The 20,457-nt window shown below is 32.8% G+C and overlaps 1 protein-coding gene across 1 annotated transcript in view; it reads right to left on the bottom strand.

The window, feature by feature from the left end:
• The window catches only part of LOC108904291 (rho guanine nucleotide exchange factor 10), a 75,996-nt gene extending 59,473 nt beyond the window's left edge, over window positions 1-16,523 (bottom strand). Inside the window, exon 1 of the mRNA XM_018706783.2 lies at window positions 16,314-16,523. Coding sequence (XP_018562299.1) covers window positions 16,314-16,353 — 40 coding nt within the window. The 5' untranslated portion in view covers window positions 16,354-16,523. The remainder of the gene's footprint in view (window positions 1-16,313) is intronic.
• Window positions 16,524-20,457: the final 3,934 nt, after the last annotated feature.

The following is a 20,457-nucleotide window of genomic DNA, read 5'->3' as shown; positions in this document are numbered from 1 at the left end:
TATGGGAAAGAAATGACGGAGGTAAAAAGTCTTCTGGTAAATATAAATAGAGAATAGAAATGGAATGACATTCCACTCGTTACTGTCACTATTCGAGAGTCGAGTTCTATTTGCTCTCTCTGTCGAAAAAGGTAAGTAACTAAATTGACACAAGATTTAATTAAGAAGGTGGCCAAACAATTCTGAAAGTTCAATGTTTATACTGAACTGGGGTAATTTGGCAGCTTGTTTTTAATTTGCAATGAATGGATTGACATTTTGACACTAATAAAACATAAAAAAATACTACTGAATCAATTTGGCATAGCATCAAAGTAAATATGTGAGTGGAATATGAGAACATACATCTTGAATTTGGATGTAATATAACAATTGTTGGCAATTATGACAGTAAGCAATATTCAATAATGAACATACACATTGCATTAATTGTTAAAGAGTAAATTCTTATGAACAATGTAAATCAAAGCATTTAGCAAGAAAATATGTTTTACAATCAATATTCAGCATACGCCACTTAAAATTCCCTACATCTGTATCTATTGTAGTTTCAAAGACATTGCAACAACCGAGGTATCTATTTGTAGATATTTCCAAGGCCTTCTATAATCATTTCATTGATTTTAACAAAAAAGCTGCTGTTGAAAATACAGGATGTCTACTATTGCACAAGTCAAACTTTAGCGGATGTTACATAACCTTAAAATAAAAAGAATTCATATAAATGTAGGTCTTATAACGCTTCGTTTTCGAGATGCAGAATGTTGAAATTAAAACAAGACTTCTTTATTTAAACATTTCTTGAGACGTTCGATGAAATGTAGAGTAACGACTGGTTATGAGCAAAAATACGACGAGTTGATACAGAAATCAGTAACGGATTTCTGAAACATAAGAAACTCTAGAATATTCATATCATTGAATATTTTGGAAACTGGATAAGTGCACTTAATTTCGTTTTTTTTTTTAATTATGTTTTCCATTCCAATTGGGCAAAAACGAGTAATGATTTAATAATTTATTTTTTAAATTTTAAAATATTTATAGTTGAATAAATCGAAAATAACTATAAAATTANAAACAATAAAAATATATATAACGAACGTTCGCCAGTTGACTTTATTGATGCCCGAGCGCCTTAGTTCATTTCTAGTTGTAATGAGGCACGTGTTCTAATTCTGAGTCAATGTTTTCACAACGTGCTTATTAGAAGAATCATGGGGATACGCCACGCCTTTAGCGCATTTCGCGGCTCATGAGATATTAAAAGATCTCTAACGACTGGTTATGAGCAAAAATTCGACGAGTTGATACACAAATCAGTGACGGATATTGAAATATAAGAAATTCTAGAATATTCATATCATTGAATATTTCAGAAACTGGATAAAAGCGTTTAATTTCGGTTCGTTTTTTTTAATTATGTTTTCCATTCCAATTGGGCAAAAACGAGTAATGATTTAATAATTTATTTTTTAAATTTTAAAATATTTATAGTTGAATAAATCGAAAATAACTATAAAATTATTCGCTTCTAAGAAAAAAATAATAATAAAGGAATTTTTTTAGAAATTAAATTTTGTTTATACCGTAATTATGAAAAGTCCAAAAAAGTGTTGGCCTATCCACTTTTAATATTGTGAGGGATAACACTTAAAAAAAATTAAAACTGCTTATGCTACTGCTACATTTCTAATAAATAATTTCAATATTTTTTGTGACAGTTCTGGAACAGCTATTTTGGATTCATTCAGCTATGGCCATGTTTATTTCACCAAAAAAATAATAATTACTCAAAATGGCTCGTTTTTTTTTCGAATAAAATGGAAAAAATCTGTTTCATAGACATACCAACCGAAATTAAATGCCGCAATTTCTAAAATATTCAATGGCGTTAAAATTGTGAGGTTTTTAGTGATGATATCTCCGCCACTGCTTGACAGATTTGTGTATTAACTCAGCGGATGTTTCCTCAAAATTAGTTCAGGTATTACTCCAAAATTTCATCAATTAACAGCAAAGATTTTGTATTTCGAAAACGACCTATATTTATATGACTCTATTTTTTATTTTAAGCTATTCTATCGCTTAAAAAGTTGGTTGTGCAATTCGGGATATTCTACATTTTTTGCAGGAGAGTTTTTCTTTAACGCCCTGTATAAAAATGATTGCTTCTGTTGATATATGGTGTTTAAAATTTGATACACTACCTCGCAAACTGTAGACAAAAGAATTGGTTAAATGGAGCAAAATGTATTAATTTCAGGGAGATAAATCAGAATATCTTAAACCTATTTCAAGTTTACCAATTTTTTATCCCATAATTTGTACAAGAAATTGTAACAATTCACTATATTTCTGATGGGGACCATATTACACCTGAAAATAAACTGAACAATAAAAATGAAACGAAATAAAATATAGTAATAATTGCAAAATCTTTAGTAAGCTACTAATTAGTAATTTGTGACAGATTTTTAATATTAATATATTTCATTCAAAGTAACAGTTGCTCATAAAGATATTTGTTTAAGTCATATCTATGCTTGAATATAAAACAATATGTTAGAGTTCCTAAAACTTTAAAATATTATTTAATTTAAATATAAATCTACGATATACTAAATAATGTGCCAGAACTGTCAAAATTGTAGAAAGTAACCAACATTTTTTAATGAAACCTAGCATTGGTAAATACTACTGAATAAGTCACTTAAAAATCCCTAAATTAAAAAAAAAAAAAAATTAAAATCCTGTTTCAGAAAAAAAATTATTGAAGTTGTAGTAATTTGAAACTTTATATCGTTAGGCTACTGTAGTCTTTACCGTCATCGCGTTGTGCGTTGTGCGCAATGCGCTATCTCTCTACACGTGGTCCCAGGCGATTACGGATACTGAAATCCAATATTATTATTTGCCGATAGTGTTTACATTAATTTTTCAAATGTCAAAAATGGCTTACTTGTTATAGCAACTTGGAGTTGATGGATATCGTCTTAATTTATGGTGAAACATAACAACATTTGTGTTATCGTGAAGCAAGACAACATATTATGTGTTAGTTTGTAGAAACTGGGTGAGACGGGCTCAAATGTGACGTCGGTGGACAAAATTTTCAGCAGTTGTTGTAATAACATGTATATCAACTTATTTTATTAATTAAAACCACAAATTAATAATAACGATAGCGGCAAAAGCAGTTGAATTTGCTGATATAAAATAGGTGTTATAAAATTTTAATTATTTATTTCTACATGCTTTGTCTTACGCTGGCGCTGGGTCAGGTTTACAGTGGACCAGTTTCCATTGCCGTGCAGAAGTGTAGGTATCTTTGTCAGTTTCGAACTGGCTTTTTTTTATTTTTTTCACAAAATTGTATTTGTAAGAGTCCCCTGTACATTCAATTATTTTTTGGATAAGTACTAAATCACTCTGTATATCAGAACCAGTTCTATTGTCTTCAATCTCTCGTCAATTTATTGAAGCTAGGAAATTTCCAGCAATTTTTATATTACATGCACCAATTGCCATTTTCATTATCAATTTATTAATTAATAAACGTGAAACAGGCTTCAGTTTCTGAAATTTAATTTTAAATTTTAATTTTATTGTTTTCCAGTTGATATACAGGCGTAGGGAAATTTATATGTCGGGCTCTGTACGCAAAATACTTAGCTTATACGCAAATTAACTTCAAAATAAAAATTTCGGTCCACCTTGTGCGCCTACTTGATTATTCCTACCTTAGATCTGACCTTAACCTTCTACGGATACTTTCCCTCTTAAATTAATCCAATTCCAATTTAAATGAGATGAGCCCACGCACCGAAGAACGTCAACCTATACGCTACCTGCCGCTACCTACCCTTATCTTATAAGTCAAATATTCACGAACCCCAACTTTTTATTCAATAAGCGCCGTACTGCCACGTCAGCCATCAACTTTCCATATTCCGTAACTGCTTTCCGTAAGTTTCGTATCGAACGGACCTTGTCCTCTTACATCCATCATTTTCTTTTGCGACGCAATTTCTGTATTGTTTATTGCGTAAACACACTCTGACCCTGTCATCTCGGCCCAGCGTGTTGAGAGTTCGACGGGGCAAAATACCTATCACTTCGCGAGTTTGACGCTCTGGGAGGTTAAATGACCGAAAAACAAACAAAGGCGATACAATATGTTCACAACAAAGGTGACAACAACTCTACAGTTACAAAATGTATTTCAAATTACCAGATAGCTTCGCATATAAAGGATATCTGTTTATATCCGATATATGTAAAGGGTGTTCGTGGTAAATGTTACACAACCAAAGGATAGATTCTATTGCAAAAAATGAGAAAAAAATCCCCATGTACCTAAAATTTCTTAGACTTGAAAAAACAATCTTTAATATGGGCGAAACCGTTAATTAGGCCAGGAAATATAGAGTTGGACCTTACTTTTTGTTTCGGCAAGCTGAATTTATTATTATAGATGCTAAATATTATGTACAATAACATATTAGTTTCCACAGTCATAAAAATGGAATGGGGAAGATTGTTTACAGGTTTTACGTAAATTCACGTTATTAGCTTATAACTTTTTTCTGTTCATTTCCACGAGAAAACAGTTAAAGTACTTTTTCTCGTCTTCAAGAGACCTACAAAACTGAAACTCGAGCGTCAAAAAATATTGATTAGATCAAAAGTTATAAACAGAAGAAGTTTATTTATGACTTTTGAATTACATTACATTTGAACATTTATAAACTGCATTATTATTATTACCAGAACGTGTTGGCATCGCATCCTCTCATGCCTTATCACTGTCTAATAACACACGAAATCTTGAATCGATAAGTTGAATAGTTTACAATTTATAGCCTTATAAACGAATTAACTAATTATTAGTCTGGACGATCCCGAGGATCTTCCACAATCGCACTGATTTTTTCGTGGTAGATTTCATGATAATACATTGAAATTTATCATTCTTTTTTAATTTCAAATTTGCAACGTGGATTTTTTTTATTTTTTAGCCTTAGTTGCAAAATGAAATATACGACGCACGAGCGTGATATAGTTATATATTATTACATATTCGGAAAGCTTATGAAAAGAGTTTTAAGTTAAAAAAAATCGTCAAGATTCGTTAAAAACAACGGAGTTACAGACTGTTAAAGTTGACGGCCTATTGTTAAAGAAATTAGGTTGGTAGCAGCAAAAAAAATCTATATCACGCGCGTGCGTAGTATATTTCATTTTGCAACTAAGGCTAAAAAATTAAAAAATTCCAGGTTGCAAATTTGAAATTAAAAAAATTATAGATTTCAATGTATTATGAAATCTACCATGAAAAAAATCAGTGTGATTCTGTTTTTAACTTTTGATCCAATCAATATTATTTGACGCTCGAGGGCTAGTTTTGTAGGTCTTTTGAGGCCGAAAATAAAAGTACCTTACTGTTTTCTCGAGGAAATGAACGGAAAAAAGTTATAAGCAAAAACGTAAATTTACGTAAAAATTATACAATTAACCACCCTGTAAACAATCTTCCCCCCATTTTTATGACTGTGGAAACTAATATGTTATTGTACATAATATTTAGCATATATAATGATAAATTCAGCTTGCCGAAATGGTAATTTCCCAGCTTATTTTCCTGGCCTATAATGCACAATTCTATTTTGGCGTTTTGAAGCTTTTGGTGCATCGTATTGGTCGTATACGGCCAGAATATCGTGCAGAAGGAAGTTGGCGTTTATTGCACAATAATGCGATCGATACTTCTGACTGAGTTTTTGACCAAAACTCGCATTTTAACTGTCAACCATTCCCCGTATTCGCCTGATTTGGCACCGTGCTACTTTTACCTTTTTGGAAAAAGCGTTCTGTGGACGTAGAAGCCATCCAAAAGGCTTGTACCGACATCCCAGCCTATGATATAGAATACTCATTCCATATGTTTTTAGACCATGCAAATCGTTGGGGTCTATTTGTCAATAGACTTTTCGCGATACAATTAGCGCTAGCGCTGGCTACGTCCCAAAATAAAAAGGAGAAAAAATTGTAAGCACGTAGCAATAGATCATGTTTGTCAATGGGAGCAGAATTGCAAAATTTTACTTTAATATAAATCAAAAAGTACCTACCTGAGTATGGGATATCTGGAATATCTTGATAAACTAAGGTGATTCAATATTTATATGAAAACAACATATTTGTGTTTGGAACCGTTGAAAATGATAAGCTCATGGAATTGCACGGATCTACATACTGAAAATGCCTATTTCGGCATTGGAGTTTCTTTTATAGATTATTAGCTGTCGAACAGCATATTTCACTTCATTTGATGAGAACTAGGGATTTTTTCAAATTAATTTGAATAATATCTTTCAGGTATCAAAGGTAGGTAGTAAGGTAAATAATGGAACCTGTTAATGAACACAATACATACATCACTGAGACTTGCAGAAGTGGTTACAGCAAATCGCGTCTAAAATAAATGTTTTACTCTCAGTTCAAAGTAATCGTCTATTTTAAATCCTATATTAAATACTAAAGACAATAAATAATGGAGAAAATTCGTAACTTATTCACAAAAAACTTGTTAACCGAAAAAAAAATCCAGATGAAACCAGTCTTGAGAAGCTACTTATTTAGTTGTTCAAACTTCTACATCAATTCATTCACGCTAATCCATTTGTGTATATTAGACCCGCCTTTTATGAATGGCAATCGTTTCTCTGCCAAATTGTTAGAGTGCCTTGACGATTGATACGAAGACAAGTTATTAACTTTTGTTATTTCTACGTTCCGCAGCAGGAAGCTTATCCTTTTTTGTTTACGCGCGCTGAAGGCGGTTACCTTTTATATCCCAAATATTTATGAAGTTACTAAATGCGCTTTAACAGCCATCATCATCACTCCACTATTAACTCATTACATGAGTGAACCTGGGTAATATGGCAATCTGTTTTTAATACGATTGGTTTATGTCTTATTATCTGCAGAAACAATAGTTATACAGGTCTGGCCTGGCCAGGTAATTCTTTCGCATAGACTAAGTAAATTACACGCATCTCCCCTATCAACTTCGGGTGGAAGGAGTCGGACATGACACATATCATCGAGGCTGCGACTCGGACTCTCATAATTGGTTGGCTGTGGGAGCGCACGTGCCCTGTTGCATTTCTTGAGAACGACCGAATACCTAAAGCGCTTTGCTGTTTTAGTTTTATTTTTATTATTATTCCACTCAAACCTTTGGTAAGAGGTAGACGGAATATTACAAAATAAAAATGGTGTACAGTGTCGAACAAAAAATTATTATTATTAAATGGTATTGTCGTGCAGAACAGAGTTAATAATAAGCTTTTATTTAATAAGCATAATTTATTATTTTGCTTAAGAATTACCACTCATTTTATGTTAGAATACCGTTTTAGTTTTTACTAAAGGTTATAAATAATTTGTAATAAAGTTGGAATGCTTTAGTATGGTCTCAAAACCTCTTATCATTCTTGTAAAAAAAAATATCGTACAAATAGGGTAATTATTGTACGTATGGCAACACTGCTGTCAATTCCAGGCCGTGGCTTATACTCTTTATGCCATTGCAACAAATCAAAAACGTAATTATTGTCCAGTATTCTATCTTCCGCATGTACGTATCTTAGACGTACGTTGTTCCCAAATTCCTAATGCAAGACAGAGACAATAAACCAATAGTCAAGGAGAGCTTAGAACCGCAGGCTTTGCGCTCTTCTTATGGCGTTTTTTTATTCCCTTTTATCGATGGCATAAAGTTATACAAATTATATGGGGGCGGAGTCAGAATTATTAGGGGAGACTGGTGAAATATTTATATAATTTACTAACTTTGTATCGGAAATAAAAATATGGCCAGACCTGTATGTAATAGGAATGTGTAATAATAAAAATACAACCAAGACGAACGCCAGATAATTACTATTAATTCTAATTGCCATATTCCCTACAAAACATGTAACAACAAACAACTGAGTCACAAAGACAAACACCTTACCCCTACATTTGTATTGTGATCGTTACAGACAATCATATGTATGTGTAACGTAAAAAAATATTTTTACCTAAAGGCAGACAGCGAAGAATTATTATTAAAACTGCAAATTGCCATATTCTCCAAAAGTACTATGATAACAGGAATTGATGAATAAGGACAATCGTGATTAAAATACAACTACAATAGATTTAAATAAAAAAAACTTGATACGACGCCATCTCTCAGCTTATCAATGAAACAATAAAAACATATTACATATTGACATTGACCCATATAACTTTTACAGGGTGTCCGCGTTTTCTGCAGCAGGACTTTCACAACTTGTACTAAAAGTCCTTTAAAAAAAAAGTTCATGTAAACATATATGTATAGATGCGTCGTTTTCGATTTACAGTGTTCCAGTTTAAAATGAGAATTGACTTTTTATTCGTAAAACGAAAACCCCTTTTTAGATTTTGTTGAAACTTGGCAACTTTTTTTGTAATTATAATACTCATTTTCTCATATAATTTAATTTGTTCTATTTTCTCCAGTGGCGTCACAACAAGATACCAGCTTGATAAAAATAGAAAAAAATATGGTACGCCACTGCTTTTTGGTAAGTTTGAAATTTTTCTCAGATTTAGCTATCAAAAATACAACTTTTTTTGTTATTTAATTTTTTTCCTATCTCGCTTTGTTTAGTCAGAAATAAAACATTTTCATGAATAGGTTCGAGATTTGCTTAATTTATTTATTTACTTGTTACAAAGTGTGCCGTGAATATGTCTGTTTTTGAGTTGCCAAGGATTTTTTGTTGGGACCTTACATCCTGCCCAATAGATTAAGCGGTCAATTATTTCTTGAATTTTTAACTACCCAGCATGATAACATGCTAGACGATGTTCCTTTTCAACAAAGAATAGACTCGTTTTTTCAATTAGATGGATGCCCTTCCCAGTACTCTTTGGTGGTACGAAACTGGCTGAATACAGAGTATCCACAGAGATGGGTGGATCGTGGAGGTCCAGTTGGGTGGCCTCCGCGATCGCCTGATCTAACACCTTTGGATTTTTTTGTTTGGGGATTTATTAAGGATGCAGTTTACTCTACGCCTGTTAACTCGCAAGAGGAACTTGTACGACGAATCCGGAACGCTGCTCTCAGAATAACTCCACATCATTTGAGAGACGTTAGGCGGTCTTTGATACGTCGCTGTAATTTGTGTGTAGAACGAAATGGCGGGCATTTCGAACAGCTCCTTTGAGGTCTATTTATACAATAAGTTGTTTTTCCATACCGTGTTGTTTATTTTTTTTATTATCTTACAATAAACTGTGTGAAACAAAAAGTTTTATTTCTGTCTAAACAAAGCGAGATAGGAAAAAAATAAATAACAAAAAAGTTGTATTTTTGATAGCTAAATCTGAGAAAAATTTCAAACTTACCAAAAAGCAGTGGCGTACCATATTTTTTTCTATTTTTATCAAGCTGGTATCTTGTTGTGACGCCACTGGAGAAAATAGGACAAATTAAATTATGTGAGAAAATGAGTATTATTATTACAAACAAAGTTGCCAAGTTTCAACAAAGTCTAAAAAGGGGTTTTCGTTTTACGAATAAAAAATCAATTCTCATTTTAAACTTGAACACTCTGTAAATCGAAAACGACGCATCTGTACATATATGTTTACATAAACTTTTTTTTTAAAGGACTTTTAGTACAAATTGTGAAAGGCATGCTACAAAAAAATGCGGACACCCTGTATTAGGCTGTATACGTTATACATTATGATCTACCGGAACAATAATTACATACATTTGATGTGTAATAAAAATTTATCATTTTTATCACTAATAAGGTAGACCACAGTGTCAAATATCAGATTCTCAAAGTGCATGAAGATAACATGATAACAGGTATTGAGGAATATTGACAACATGTGACGATCATAAAATACGACGTTGTCTGTCAGCTTATCACAAAATAATCACGAAAGATATATTACCCACTGACCCATATTATATTATTGTTTGATAATTTTTTCCATCAAAATTAGAGGACAATTAAGTCACTTGGGAAGAGCTTAAGACTACCATGCACGACAGGTTTTTTGAAAACCAGCATTTCCACATCTGTGCAAATCCTTGAACCAAGATCCCTTGTCATTTGTTACACATAAGAATCCTTCAAAATGAGTTAAAAATAAACCGAAGCCAATTAGGGGAATGATATTTAGGCGCCGCCGAAGAGGAACCAGTTTTGGAGGCTGTCCGAACGGAAATGAAGGAAAAATATGCACGATTCCTGGCGTGACCGACCAAGGTCGATTTTCGTAAATAACCGCGGTCGGGCGCATTAATAAGCTTTTAATTGCGGCCATCAAAGTCGGCGTTGCATACCTCGTAAATCTTAATTGTTTAGTCGATCGGAAGTAAACTAATTTCTTTATTTATCCACCGGATTGATTAATGGAGTGGATATTAGGTGGTGTGTTTTATTTCGCAGTCGCTCAAGAACACGTTTCTATGAATTTTGCCATAAATATGGCATTTATTGATTAATGAATTATAATTTGCCGCCGCTTCCTCCCACACAAGTCTGGCACTTTCAAGTTATTTTAATAACATTTAAAGTGTAGTATTCGGATTTTCATAAAATTGTGTGTATCAGTTTTATTTCCACAATTTTTTTTTTCAGGTAAGTTAAATTGCTACCTTTAAAGTAGGTATTCTCTATATTACATTTACGATTAGTTTTGTTTAAGAATGGCGCTATAGTTGTTCACTCGTCCTCTCCATAGGTCCTTCTTGCTACAGTAATTGCTACGGGAGCCTCGACTCTTCGAAGAATTGGGTTACCGAGGTTTCCTCTACCAACGCAAAATACTCATGGAATATATGCTGTTGAGAACCTCTTGCTGGGTGGTCCTCATCCATTGCTTTTTCACTTAAAACTTGAAACTTAAAACCTGGTGTTTGGAAAATAGACCACGCTCTTTGACGTTGATGGCATTTTCCACTAAGGTTTTCGCTGATAGTTTTTTCCATTTAAGCATTTTTTGATTATTGGGCAGCTTTTTTGTAAGGATAGTGAAGCTTAGACGATTTGGGACAGTAGAATGAATATATGTCGAAAACCTTGATTCTGAGTAATTTACAAACAAACTTATTTGAGAATAATTTTTTTATTGAACATCTTTTTTAATATAAGTATAAAGTTTTCATAAATGATTTCAAACCAAGTGACCATTTTTATTTAAATTTTGATAAAATTAAAAATTATTAAAACAATAAAAATTGTGTAATTTTTCACGAGATTCTATTCAACCAATCAGCTCTGTAAAAACAACTACTTAATATTAGCAACATTTATTTTGAAAACTTGCAGGTATATATCTAATATTTTAACAAAACTGAGTAAGGACAGATGGGATTATACTAGAGATGTCAAATATGATTACTTTTGAGTACCGATTACTTTCGGTTTAAGTAATCGGTACTGTGTATTCGTTACTTTGATTACTATGAGTAGTGGCTTCAAAATATTCTAAATAGAATAGTAATCAGTAATTATACCTAATTGATATACAGTACTGTAAGTTATAGGCGAGTAAATATCAAACCGCATCATATTATGAATATAATCTAACCTCAATTTCTCTTAAAAAAGAAATACCGTGATAATATCTGAAATATTAAGGTTTGTTTGATAAAAAAAATAATTATGTATAATGCAACGATCAGATTATGAATATAAACATATATTTCGAAAATAAACAATCAGTTTTAAAATAAACAAAAATAGAAAATACATATTTTTTAGATTATATATTATTATATTAACTTTTTTATAGGAAATATTTTTTCTAATATAAGTAGGTACAAAAAGATGGTACACAAAACAAATAAAATTGAATTCAACGTAATAATGCAAGTACTCGTTTCGTGTCGATATAATAATATGAATAAGTGTCAAGTGAGCATTGCATAAGTATCCATATTCCATTAGATAAAGTACTCTATATTGCCTACATCCAAGAAGTAATCAAATAATCAAAAGTAACGAATACTTTTTCAAACGAGTAATAGTTACTTCGGATCCAATCGAGTAACAAGTACTCATGTAACGAATTGATACTTTTTCGACATCTCTAGATTATACATATATTTAGGTATTTGAGTATACTGATACCTGTGAAAAAAGAATAATGAAACAAATCCTTGTGCCAAAAAAATTAGTCAATAGTTTTACCTCGAGTTTTGAATTCGATTTCTACCCTTGTCGACTTATTTCAAATATTTTGCATCGTTGGCGTTGAGAAGAGCGTTTGATTATCGCATTGCGAATCGAGTTTTTTTGGAAAATTGCGAAACGTGATTGAAAATTTAGGCAATATGCTTTGTTTAAGGTAGCTTTGAATTGCGAATAGCTTTTTACTCTAAGCTCTAAACGGTATATAGCAGATTTGTGACTTCGCGAACGACACTGGTGTGGAAATTCGAAAGATGCGCCACGACAATACAGTATTATTAAGAAGTACATAAAATTGAATATCTAAACCTGTTACACGTTTTCATGTTAAAATCAACGGGAACTCAAGATGTAGAGAAAAGTAGGCGTCGCCCACAAATTTTACGAGTCACTTAACTAGCCATTTTGAAGCAGAAAACATAATTTAGTTTTAATATCCTTGCAAAATCACTCCTTAAATTGTGGTAAGAACTACTGTTGAATGTAGTCTCCACACTGCTGATTTGAAAAAAATGAATTCAGACAGTTTAACAAACTTAAGAAAATGGGAAAAAACAAATTGGAAAAATGACTGTTTATCGTCAATATCGAGCTGGAATCAATAAAATATCAGTTTATTTCGTAGAGTCTAGATAAATATCATATATACAATTTATATAAATATATTTTAATAGATAACCTTTATTTACTTCCTTATCTGTGGTCAGTGTTGACACACTTGTTGAACATGTAAATCCAGACAAATATTAAACAAATGGCCAAAATTTTTCTCAATTAATTAATAAGCTGACAAAATTTCTACATAGTTCAGCTTATTTTTGCTAGTAATTTTTGGTGATTTTAGAAGGTGTTTAAATAAAAAATTTGAACTTCTAAAGGATGATGAAAAAAATCAGTCTCTAAAACTAACATATGTAACTAATATAAAAGTCGTATTTCAAAATGAACATCGAAAATAAATCGTGTATAAAAGGAGAGAGATGAAAAGCTGTATTCCGATTTACAAGATTTATGTGTATAAAAATATAATCTAGGTACCAGAGACAGTTCGAATTCCCAGCCCACGCAGAGATAGACTCGAGAAAATGAAGATGTGGTCTGAACTTGAACCGAGTCTAATGTAATGACGAACAACTGTTAAAATTCCTGTGTGGCTTAAAAACATGAGATATAATCCCAAAGTCGGCAGACTTACTTCGATTTGTCATCGTTAATCGATCAATTTTCTAAATCCGGGTCCTTAGTATTGCACAAGGTCTCTTTTATTTCATTGGTAAACGTATATATTTATTAAAACGAGTCTTTTTTTTACCACTAAAATGTGTAGGTTTGTTTATTAGAAATACAAGGGATAAAGCACTATCGGTTAAAAACACGATTCTCTTATGAAGTAAACATATTTAAACCGATGTACTCGTATAACTCGTTAAGTTAAAAGGTCAAGCCACTAATACGGGCTGTCGGCTTAACTAATATGACATACACGTGTTAGTTTCCTACAGAAAGCCTTGTTTCTCGATATAAAAGCATGTAGATTTTTAAGCACATTGTAAAATGGAAGTCTATAAATATGTTGTAGATAATGGGTCGGCAGTTTTATCAGATTTGTACTAGTAATGTAAATATGTAACGGTGGTAAACATGCGTTATTTAATCAATAACAGAGCCATCTTTAAATCCCACAGACAAACAGAGGATATTTGTACACGGGATAGCTATTTTTCACGGATTCTAACATGTTTTAAAAATTTTGCCAGTTATTAACAATTAATTTTGGATTTCATCAATATTATACACGTGACTTATTTTAAAACATAAATTAGTTTTATTTACAATTAGTAAGGTACATACCATTATCGGTTAATACGTAATATGAACATTTTTAATTTTTTAAAAACAATTTTTTTTTAATGTTGGGTGCTTTGTCCACACCGACGTAAAAAATCTGGTGACTTTAAAATAACACGTCATTGATATAGAAAAACAGTATATTTACAATTAGTAACGTAATTAGATAATATTTAATAAATCATGTATTTTTTTTATTTTTTTTTATAAACTGTAAAATGATTAAATGTTCGGCACTTCGACCACAGTGATAGCAAAAAAAATATGATGACTTTAAAATAACACATCACTCAGTTATTCAAGAACCAATCTGTTTTACTAAATTATTTTTCATTGTCACTTCGTACAATATAGGTTGATTTAAAAACAACTAGCAACGCTGATAGTGCACTAATACAAAAATTACAGCTACGATTATTTATTTGACTAAAATAAAAATAATTTCAGATTTGTATTACATATATATGTTATGGACCAGGTGATTAATGCGGGCATTATTAATAATGTGCGGGCATTATGAATAATGTCTAGCTCTATCGGGCTAAGTGATTAATTACTATCTAAACTTCATTATTTATCACATTGCACGGTCATTATTATATTGCTACGTGACAAATGGGCAATTTGATAATAAAGTTAAATTTGACACGGTGCGGGGAGGGAAGCACCGAATTATGCCAAATAATGAGTCTGATTGCTTAAACTTTAGTTTATTTTATGTTTTATAATAATATGTCAAAACTTCTATAAAACAAAGATAATGTTGTGAAATGTTTGTTTTAAATTTTATGTTTTGTGTTTTTAATATTATTAATTTATATTTTTAATATGACTTTCCTTAAGTTTTAAATGCAGAAACTAGTGGATTCTTAATGTAGAAGTCCTTGCTAATTATTCCAAATAAGAGTCTGATTATTTAAATTGTTTAGCATTTAGTTTATTTTTTAGATGCATAATGTTGGTCCCCTGATTACGCAACTTTGTCCCAATCGTATTTCTTAGCGTTTCCGAGATCCCTGTAGTGAGAAGCGAATTTGTAACAGCCCTCGTAACAGCCTGTATATGTATTTTCGGTTTCGATGGGAATTAAAAATATATATTATACTTTAAGGAAAAACAAATTAATTTTCAATAATAATATAATAAACATTATAATTTCACAGAACCAAGTCTTATTTTTTCCTAAAATGTACTTCGATTTCTGATACTAAAGGTTGTTTTTTCAGCATCCGAAGGTGAAGTAAACCGCAAAATCCATTGTGAAGTCTCGAAACGAAACACCTAATTTCCTCAACGGTTAAATACCCGTATTTTGCGAACACCTTTTCTCTGAAGCCGTGAAATAGAAGTTTTTATACCGAAACACGACGAGTTCAAATGTCAAAAGGTAATAACTTCGCGCTTTATTTCGAATCACTAAACAGTTGTGTTTCGCGAATGAATAAACGTGAAGGAAAATTAGAAAATTTCCTAGTCGTATTCTCTTTCATTATTATCGAAAAATGCGTCACGACTACGGAAGATAATACTATTTCAGGAAGTTAACAAAGACAATGGTAGATATATTGCACTAAAAGTTAAAAAGGAGTAAACAATAACTTCTAATCATTTATTTTTTTTTTTAATAATAATTCCAGTTAATTTTTATCAATAGTATATCTCCGCCACTGCCTCCAAAAAATATTATTAGCGTAAGATTAAATAAGCGTCGACTTAAATTAGTAGTACATTTTATAAATCGAGAAAGACAGCTCAACAGGTGCTAAAAATCGCCTCGTTAAAAAAGTTGACGTAATTCAGATTTGCTTCAATTGCCGCTACGATACTAATTATATTAATACATATTTGTCTTTTCTTGTACAGGATATCTGTTTGGTTTAATTAAAAGGTTGATAAATTTTCAACGCTACAAAAAAGTACTGACTGAAATTAAACGTTTTATTAATAGTTTTCAACCACAGGAGTTTTATCATTATTATTGCACAGTCAGGCTATTTCGCAAAGCAAAGTTTACATTACACGGTGGTTAAACAAACATTTACTCGATATCAAGCATTGAACGTTTCAGGAGCTTGAAGCAGTTATTTATTTTCGCCGTCGAACTAAACAAATGACCCAAAAAACTTGTATATTTTCGATTTTCACACGCGTGTATATATAGAAAACAACACAAATATGCGTACGTTATTTTTTTTTACTTACGCACTGGGATGTTGGGCTTCCTAACGAAAAAGGACTGCATATAGCAGGTCAGAAGACGCACCTCACGCGCGTCGTTTGGTCACCACAAAAATCACCATCGACACAAATCCGAACAAAGCCCACTGAGTGCATTCACGTCCAGGACACTACGGTAATACTGTCTGTATCTTCCTGCTGACCAAGCCGTCTCTCGTTCCGTTCCTGCTACGTTCGCCGAGCAGCTCGAGTGACTGTCCTGCTGTCGCGCCGAAAGCATTGGAGTCGCGAGATCGGCGGAGTCAGGCACATCGCGGTAGCCGTGGACCGGCGCCCCGCACGAACTGTACGGGAGAGATGGGTTTTTAATCTCGGGGCTCAATCAAAGTGTGCTAGATGTTCTATTTACTTCTTCAAAAAGCATCAATTGTATTTCGAGTTGACTTATCTTAGAATGTGTAATTTTATTTCAGAAAGTATCTAACATATTTTTAAATTCGTCAAAAGCATTTTATTTTATAAGAAATTCACGTTAAATTAAGTTTAAAAATTATACTATCAAACATTAAAACAAATTTAATTTTTGACATTTCCCGAGATAGAATTGACTAATCTGAAGTACAAATAAAGTAATCCAAAAATTACAAAAATGAAATTGAAATGATAAAAATTCTAAACTTAAACTGTAGAATTGGTTAAGGTGGCCATATCCCTGGCCGAGAAATAGTAAAATTTCTGGCGTTTTTAGGTACTGAAATCTTGAAAGGTGTAGAACAAAAGTAAGCACAAAAATAAAATCCTTGGTGTTCTGTTTATTCATTGTTACTATTTAAATTTACTCAAATAAAATAGTAACTAAAAAAAAGCGTTTGTAAAACATGCGTTTACTGTTATCCGAACCGCACATTATTTTCACGTAGTTATAAATAAAAGTAAACAATTTTATATGTAGGACTAAGCAAGTAAATGTTATAAGAATATTTACATGTGGAGTTATATACAAAAGTATTTTCGTAGATTTCAGTACCTAAAACCATGATGGTTTGATCGTTTTTTGCACCTGTTTATTCGTTTTACTGCAGCGTCTTTGAAAATACTCAGATGTCACAATAATGACATAATATTCCTATTATTTGATAAGCTTTAGATTATTCAGTTATTAAATGTTTGAAATTATTTGTCTTTGTGGAAAACACTATTTAAAGAATACGGCGCCGGCGCCCTTAGCTAATTTTCTTTTTGCTTTTACTTAAGGAGGTTTATCTGCTTTAGAATTGACGAACAAATATTCATAAAAAAATTAATATAGGCTTATTAATATGAAGAAAATACTCAAAAAAAATTATGAGTAGTTTGGATACCTAAGAGACGAGATATTATGAGAATGCAGATTTTTTTGGTCTTTCCACTTCGAATGCGCAACAATTGACGAACAGTTTCCACAGCAACTTGTATAAATAGGAAACCGATATCTAAGGAACCGTATGACAGCTTGTAGAAATCGATTAGGTACTTGTAAGATACTAATTTACAATAATTCTCCTTCAAACTGCTGTCGTTGACTAACTTATCCTCCATATGCGTGATAGCGGCAACACCGCGGTCTCGATGTAGCGTGTTATTTGAAATTCGCAGTTGTCCAGAATAATCGAACAGGAGCGCGCAAACGCCGAGCCGAGCAACGTTGCCAAATCTAAAGGCTTTCTACTTTAGTCCCTAGCGAATCTACAGAAACTTTCGTTAGACTTTAGACGGACCTCCGTATCCGATAAACCTCCTTAAATTACACTATATTTTTACTTGGGGCTATTTCAATGTGTTAACCATCTCATTTTGCAACTAGAATAACAGTAACATAACACTTGATATACATATAATGTGCACATACATACAGGGTGTCCCAATGTGACGAGATATTAGACATATTTTAGACTACTTCGATTTTAATTTTGAAAATTTGGGCAATAGTGTTATCGGGCATGCCCCTCTCAACTAAAATAATGGCGTCCACCTAATTCTTCTGGTTATACCGAAAGTTGAGGTAATCTTCGTTATTTTAAATGGAACACCCTGTATATTATTACAATTTTGGATTCTACGTCAATATTTAGGTGAACCTACATAAAGGTTTCCTATTCTTAAAGTTAACTGTTTTTGACATTAAATTTTTTTTTTTTTTTTTAATTAAAAAAGCACTGCCTAATTCAAAATGATGTGTATTTTACAATAATAAGCGATAAAAATTCGGAACATAACTAAAACTCTAAGCTTCCCTGCCATAATTTCAAAATGAGTTAATTTTATACAGGGTGGTAGAAATTTAATGTCGAATTTAGTCAACCATCTCAACTTATTTTTTTTTTCGACGAATTTCGAACGAAATTTTAAACTCAGGCTTTGAATCTAGGACAAGAAGTCGCCTGCAGAGCCCGAAAAACGCACAAAGCACAATCGGGCAGTGTAGCACAATCTCAGAACATGGAGCTTGTCACGGAAAACACATAGATACCAAAACGAAATTTTCACGCATCTTTCGAATTCAACACCCAACATCCAAAGCAGACGATGTCAGTAGTGCCCGACGCTGTAAGCAGAGCGACCGCCGAAGTCGCAAGAAAACCAATTTCCATTTTCCACTTCTTCCGCACTCTCTAATTTTCCGGCAAAATGCTTAGAAATACCACGAAAGTCGAACTGAAACATCACGATAAAGCGAACAAGAATAAATCCAACAGCTGATCAGCCAGAATCCAAGAAGGGTTCAAGCAACACACACGAGAGATCTTCCGAATCCGGAGACGCCAGATGTCGGCAGTCGACGCGAAGATCACAGCAGGACTTGACGGAGCCACCCCTTTGTGTAATCGAACGTCGACTCTGGTATTGTCCGGAAACAAGGGCAACGGTCAGTACGCTCACTACACTACGAACACTACATATTTTCAATACATTTTTGCAACTGAAAACATTGTTAAAATATTTTGCAAGCCGAGGCTCAGATCTAGATCAATCTAGCGATCAAATCGCTCAGGAACCAGGCACATGGTCGATAACAAAGAGGCTTCTCAGCTCAATATCAAGTTGCTCAAGGAGATTAGGCTTTGGTAGTATGCTAACTTTCTACATAGTTAGAATCCAAATAATGTAAAATTACAGCAAATTCACAACATATTTTTAAGTGCTGTTAATTTTAAGTATTTTGAATTTCGGATTGGTACGTGTCAAAAATTATAATTATAGCTTTTATTAGGCACAGTAGCAGCATTATTTAATTTAATTAACCATTAGTTATTTTTTCAGCATATCCTAGATATTGCATCAACTGCGCCATATGTCAATAGCAACTGTAACTCTTGGATAACAGCAATAGCGGTTTTCATTCGTAAGGCAGGTCGGGCCTTCTACGATGAATCATACAAACAAAGAGTGAGTCGACAAGCGACAAATTTTTCAGCCATGTTTCGAGCGCAGCTACATATGTTGCTAAGGAATAGCGACTGACATTTAGAGATTGATTCGTAACGGAACAACGTACAGATTGGTACAATTCGTCGGTTCAGGATTATTTTCAGCTAATCCGGTGGAGTTGGCGCCGATCGCGCTGGACCAGTGTTTTGCTGCAGACTGGGCGCCGGTCTTACCTACATACTTAGCAAGGTGACTTTATTCCGTGCAATTATCCGCGTTACGTAAATATCATTATGCAGCTGCTGCAATTCCAATGCTTTATCTCAATATACATTCTGTTGATATTTTTCTCGCATTCCCCTGCAAGCAGTCGACTGTTAATATTAATAATGCTAAACTAAAACTAAATTGTGGTAAGTACGGTGGCAAATCCAAAGGGACTTTGAAACAAAAGGGAACCCTTTTTTGTCTAAGACAAATATAAAAAAACATTGTTCTTGGCTTACTCCACTTCCTAGGACCAGTACGCTCGGTCAGATTCGATTTTTTCACTAATATCTGTGTAACTGGAGTAATTATTTCCTTGTTTTGAGGAATTGGGTTACTGCGGATTCCTCTAATAACGTGCCGTACACAGGAAATGTACGTTATTGAGTCTCTGTTGGTCGGTCTCTTTTCATTTCTGCTTTTTCTTAAAGCTTCCGACTTTGTTTTTGGGGAGCAATTTTTGTCTTGTGCTTGATATTTTTTTGTGTTCTTT

Source organism: Anoplophora glabripennis, unplaced genomic scaffold (assembly GCF_000390285.2).
Source record: "Anoplophora glabripennis isolate ALB-LARVAE unplaced genomic scaffold, Agla_2.0 scaffold145, whole genome shotgun sequence".
In the NCBI taxonomy this organism is placed as follows: domain Eukaryota; kingdom Metazoa; phylum Arthropoda; class Insecta; order Coleoptera; family Cerambycidae; genus Anoplophora; species Anoplophora glabripennis.
The sequence above is the reverse complement of the archived record's forward strand: the minus strand, read 5'-3'. Positions and strand labels throughout refer to the sequence as shown.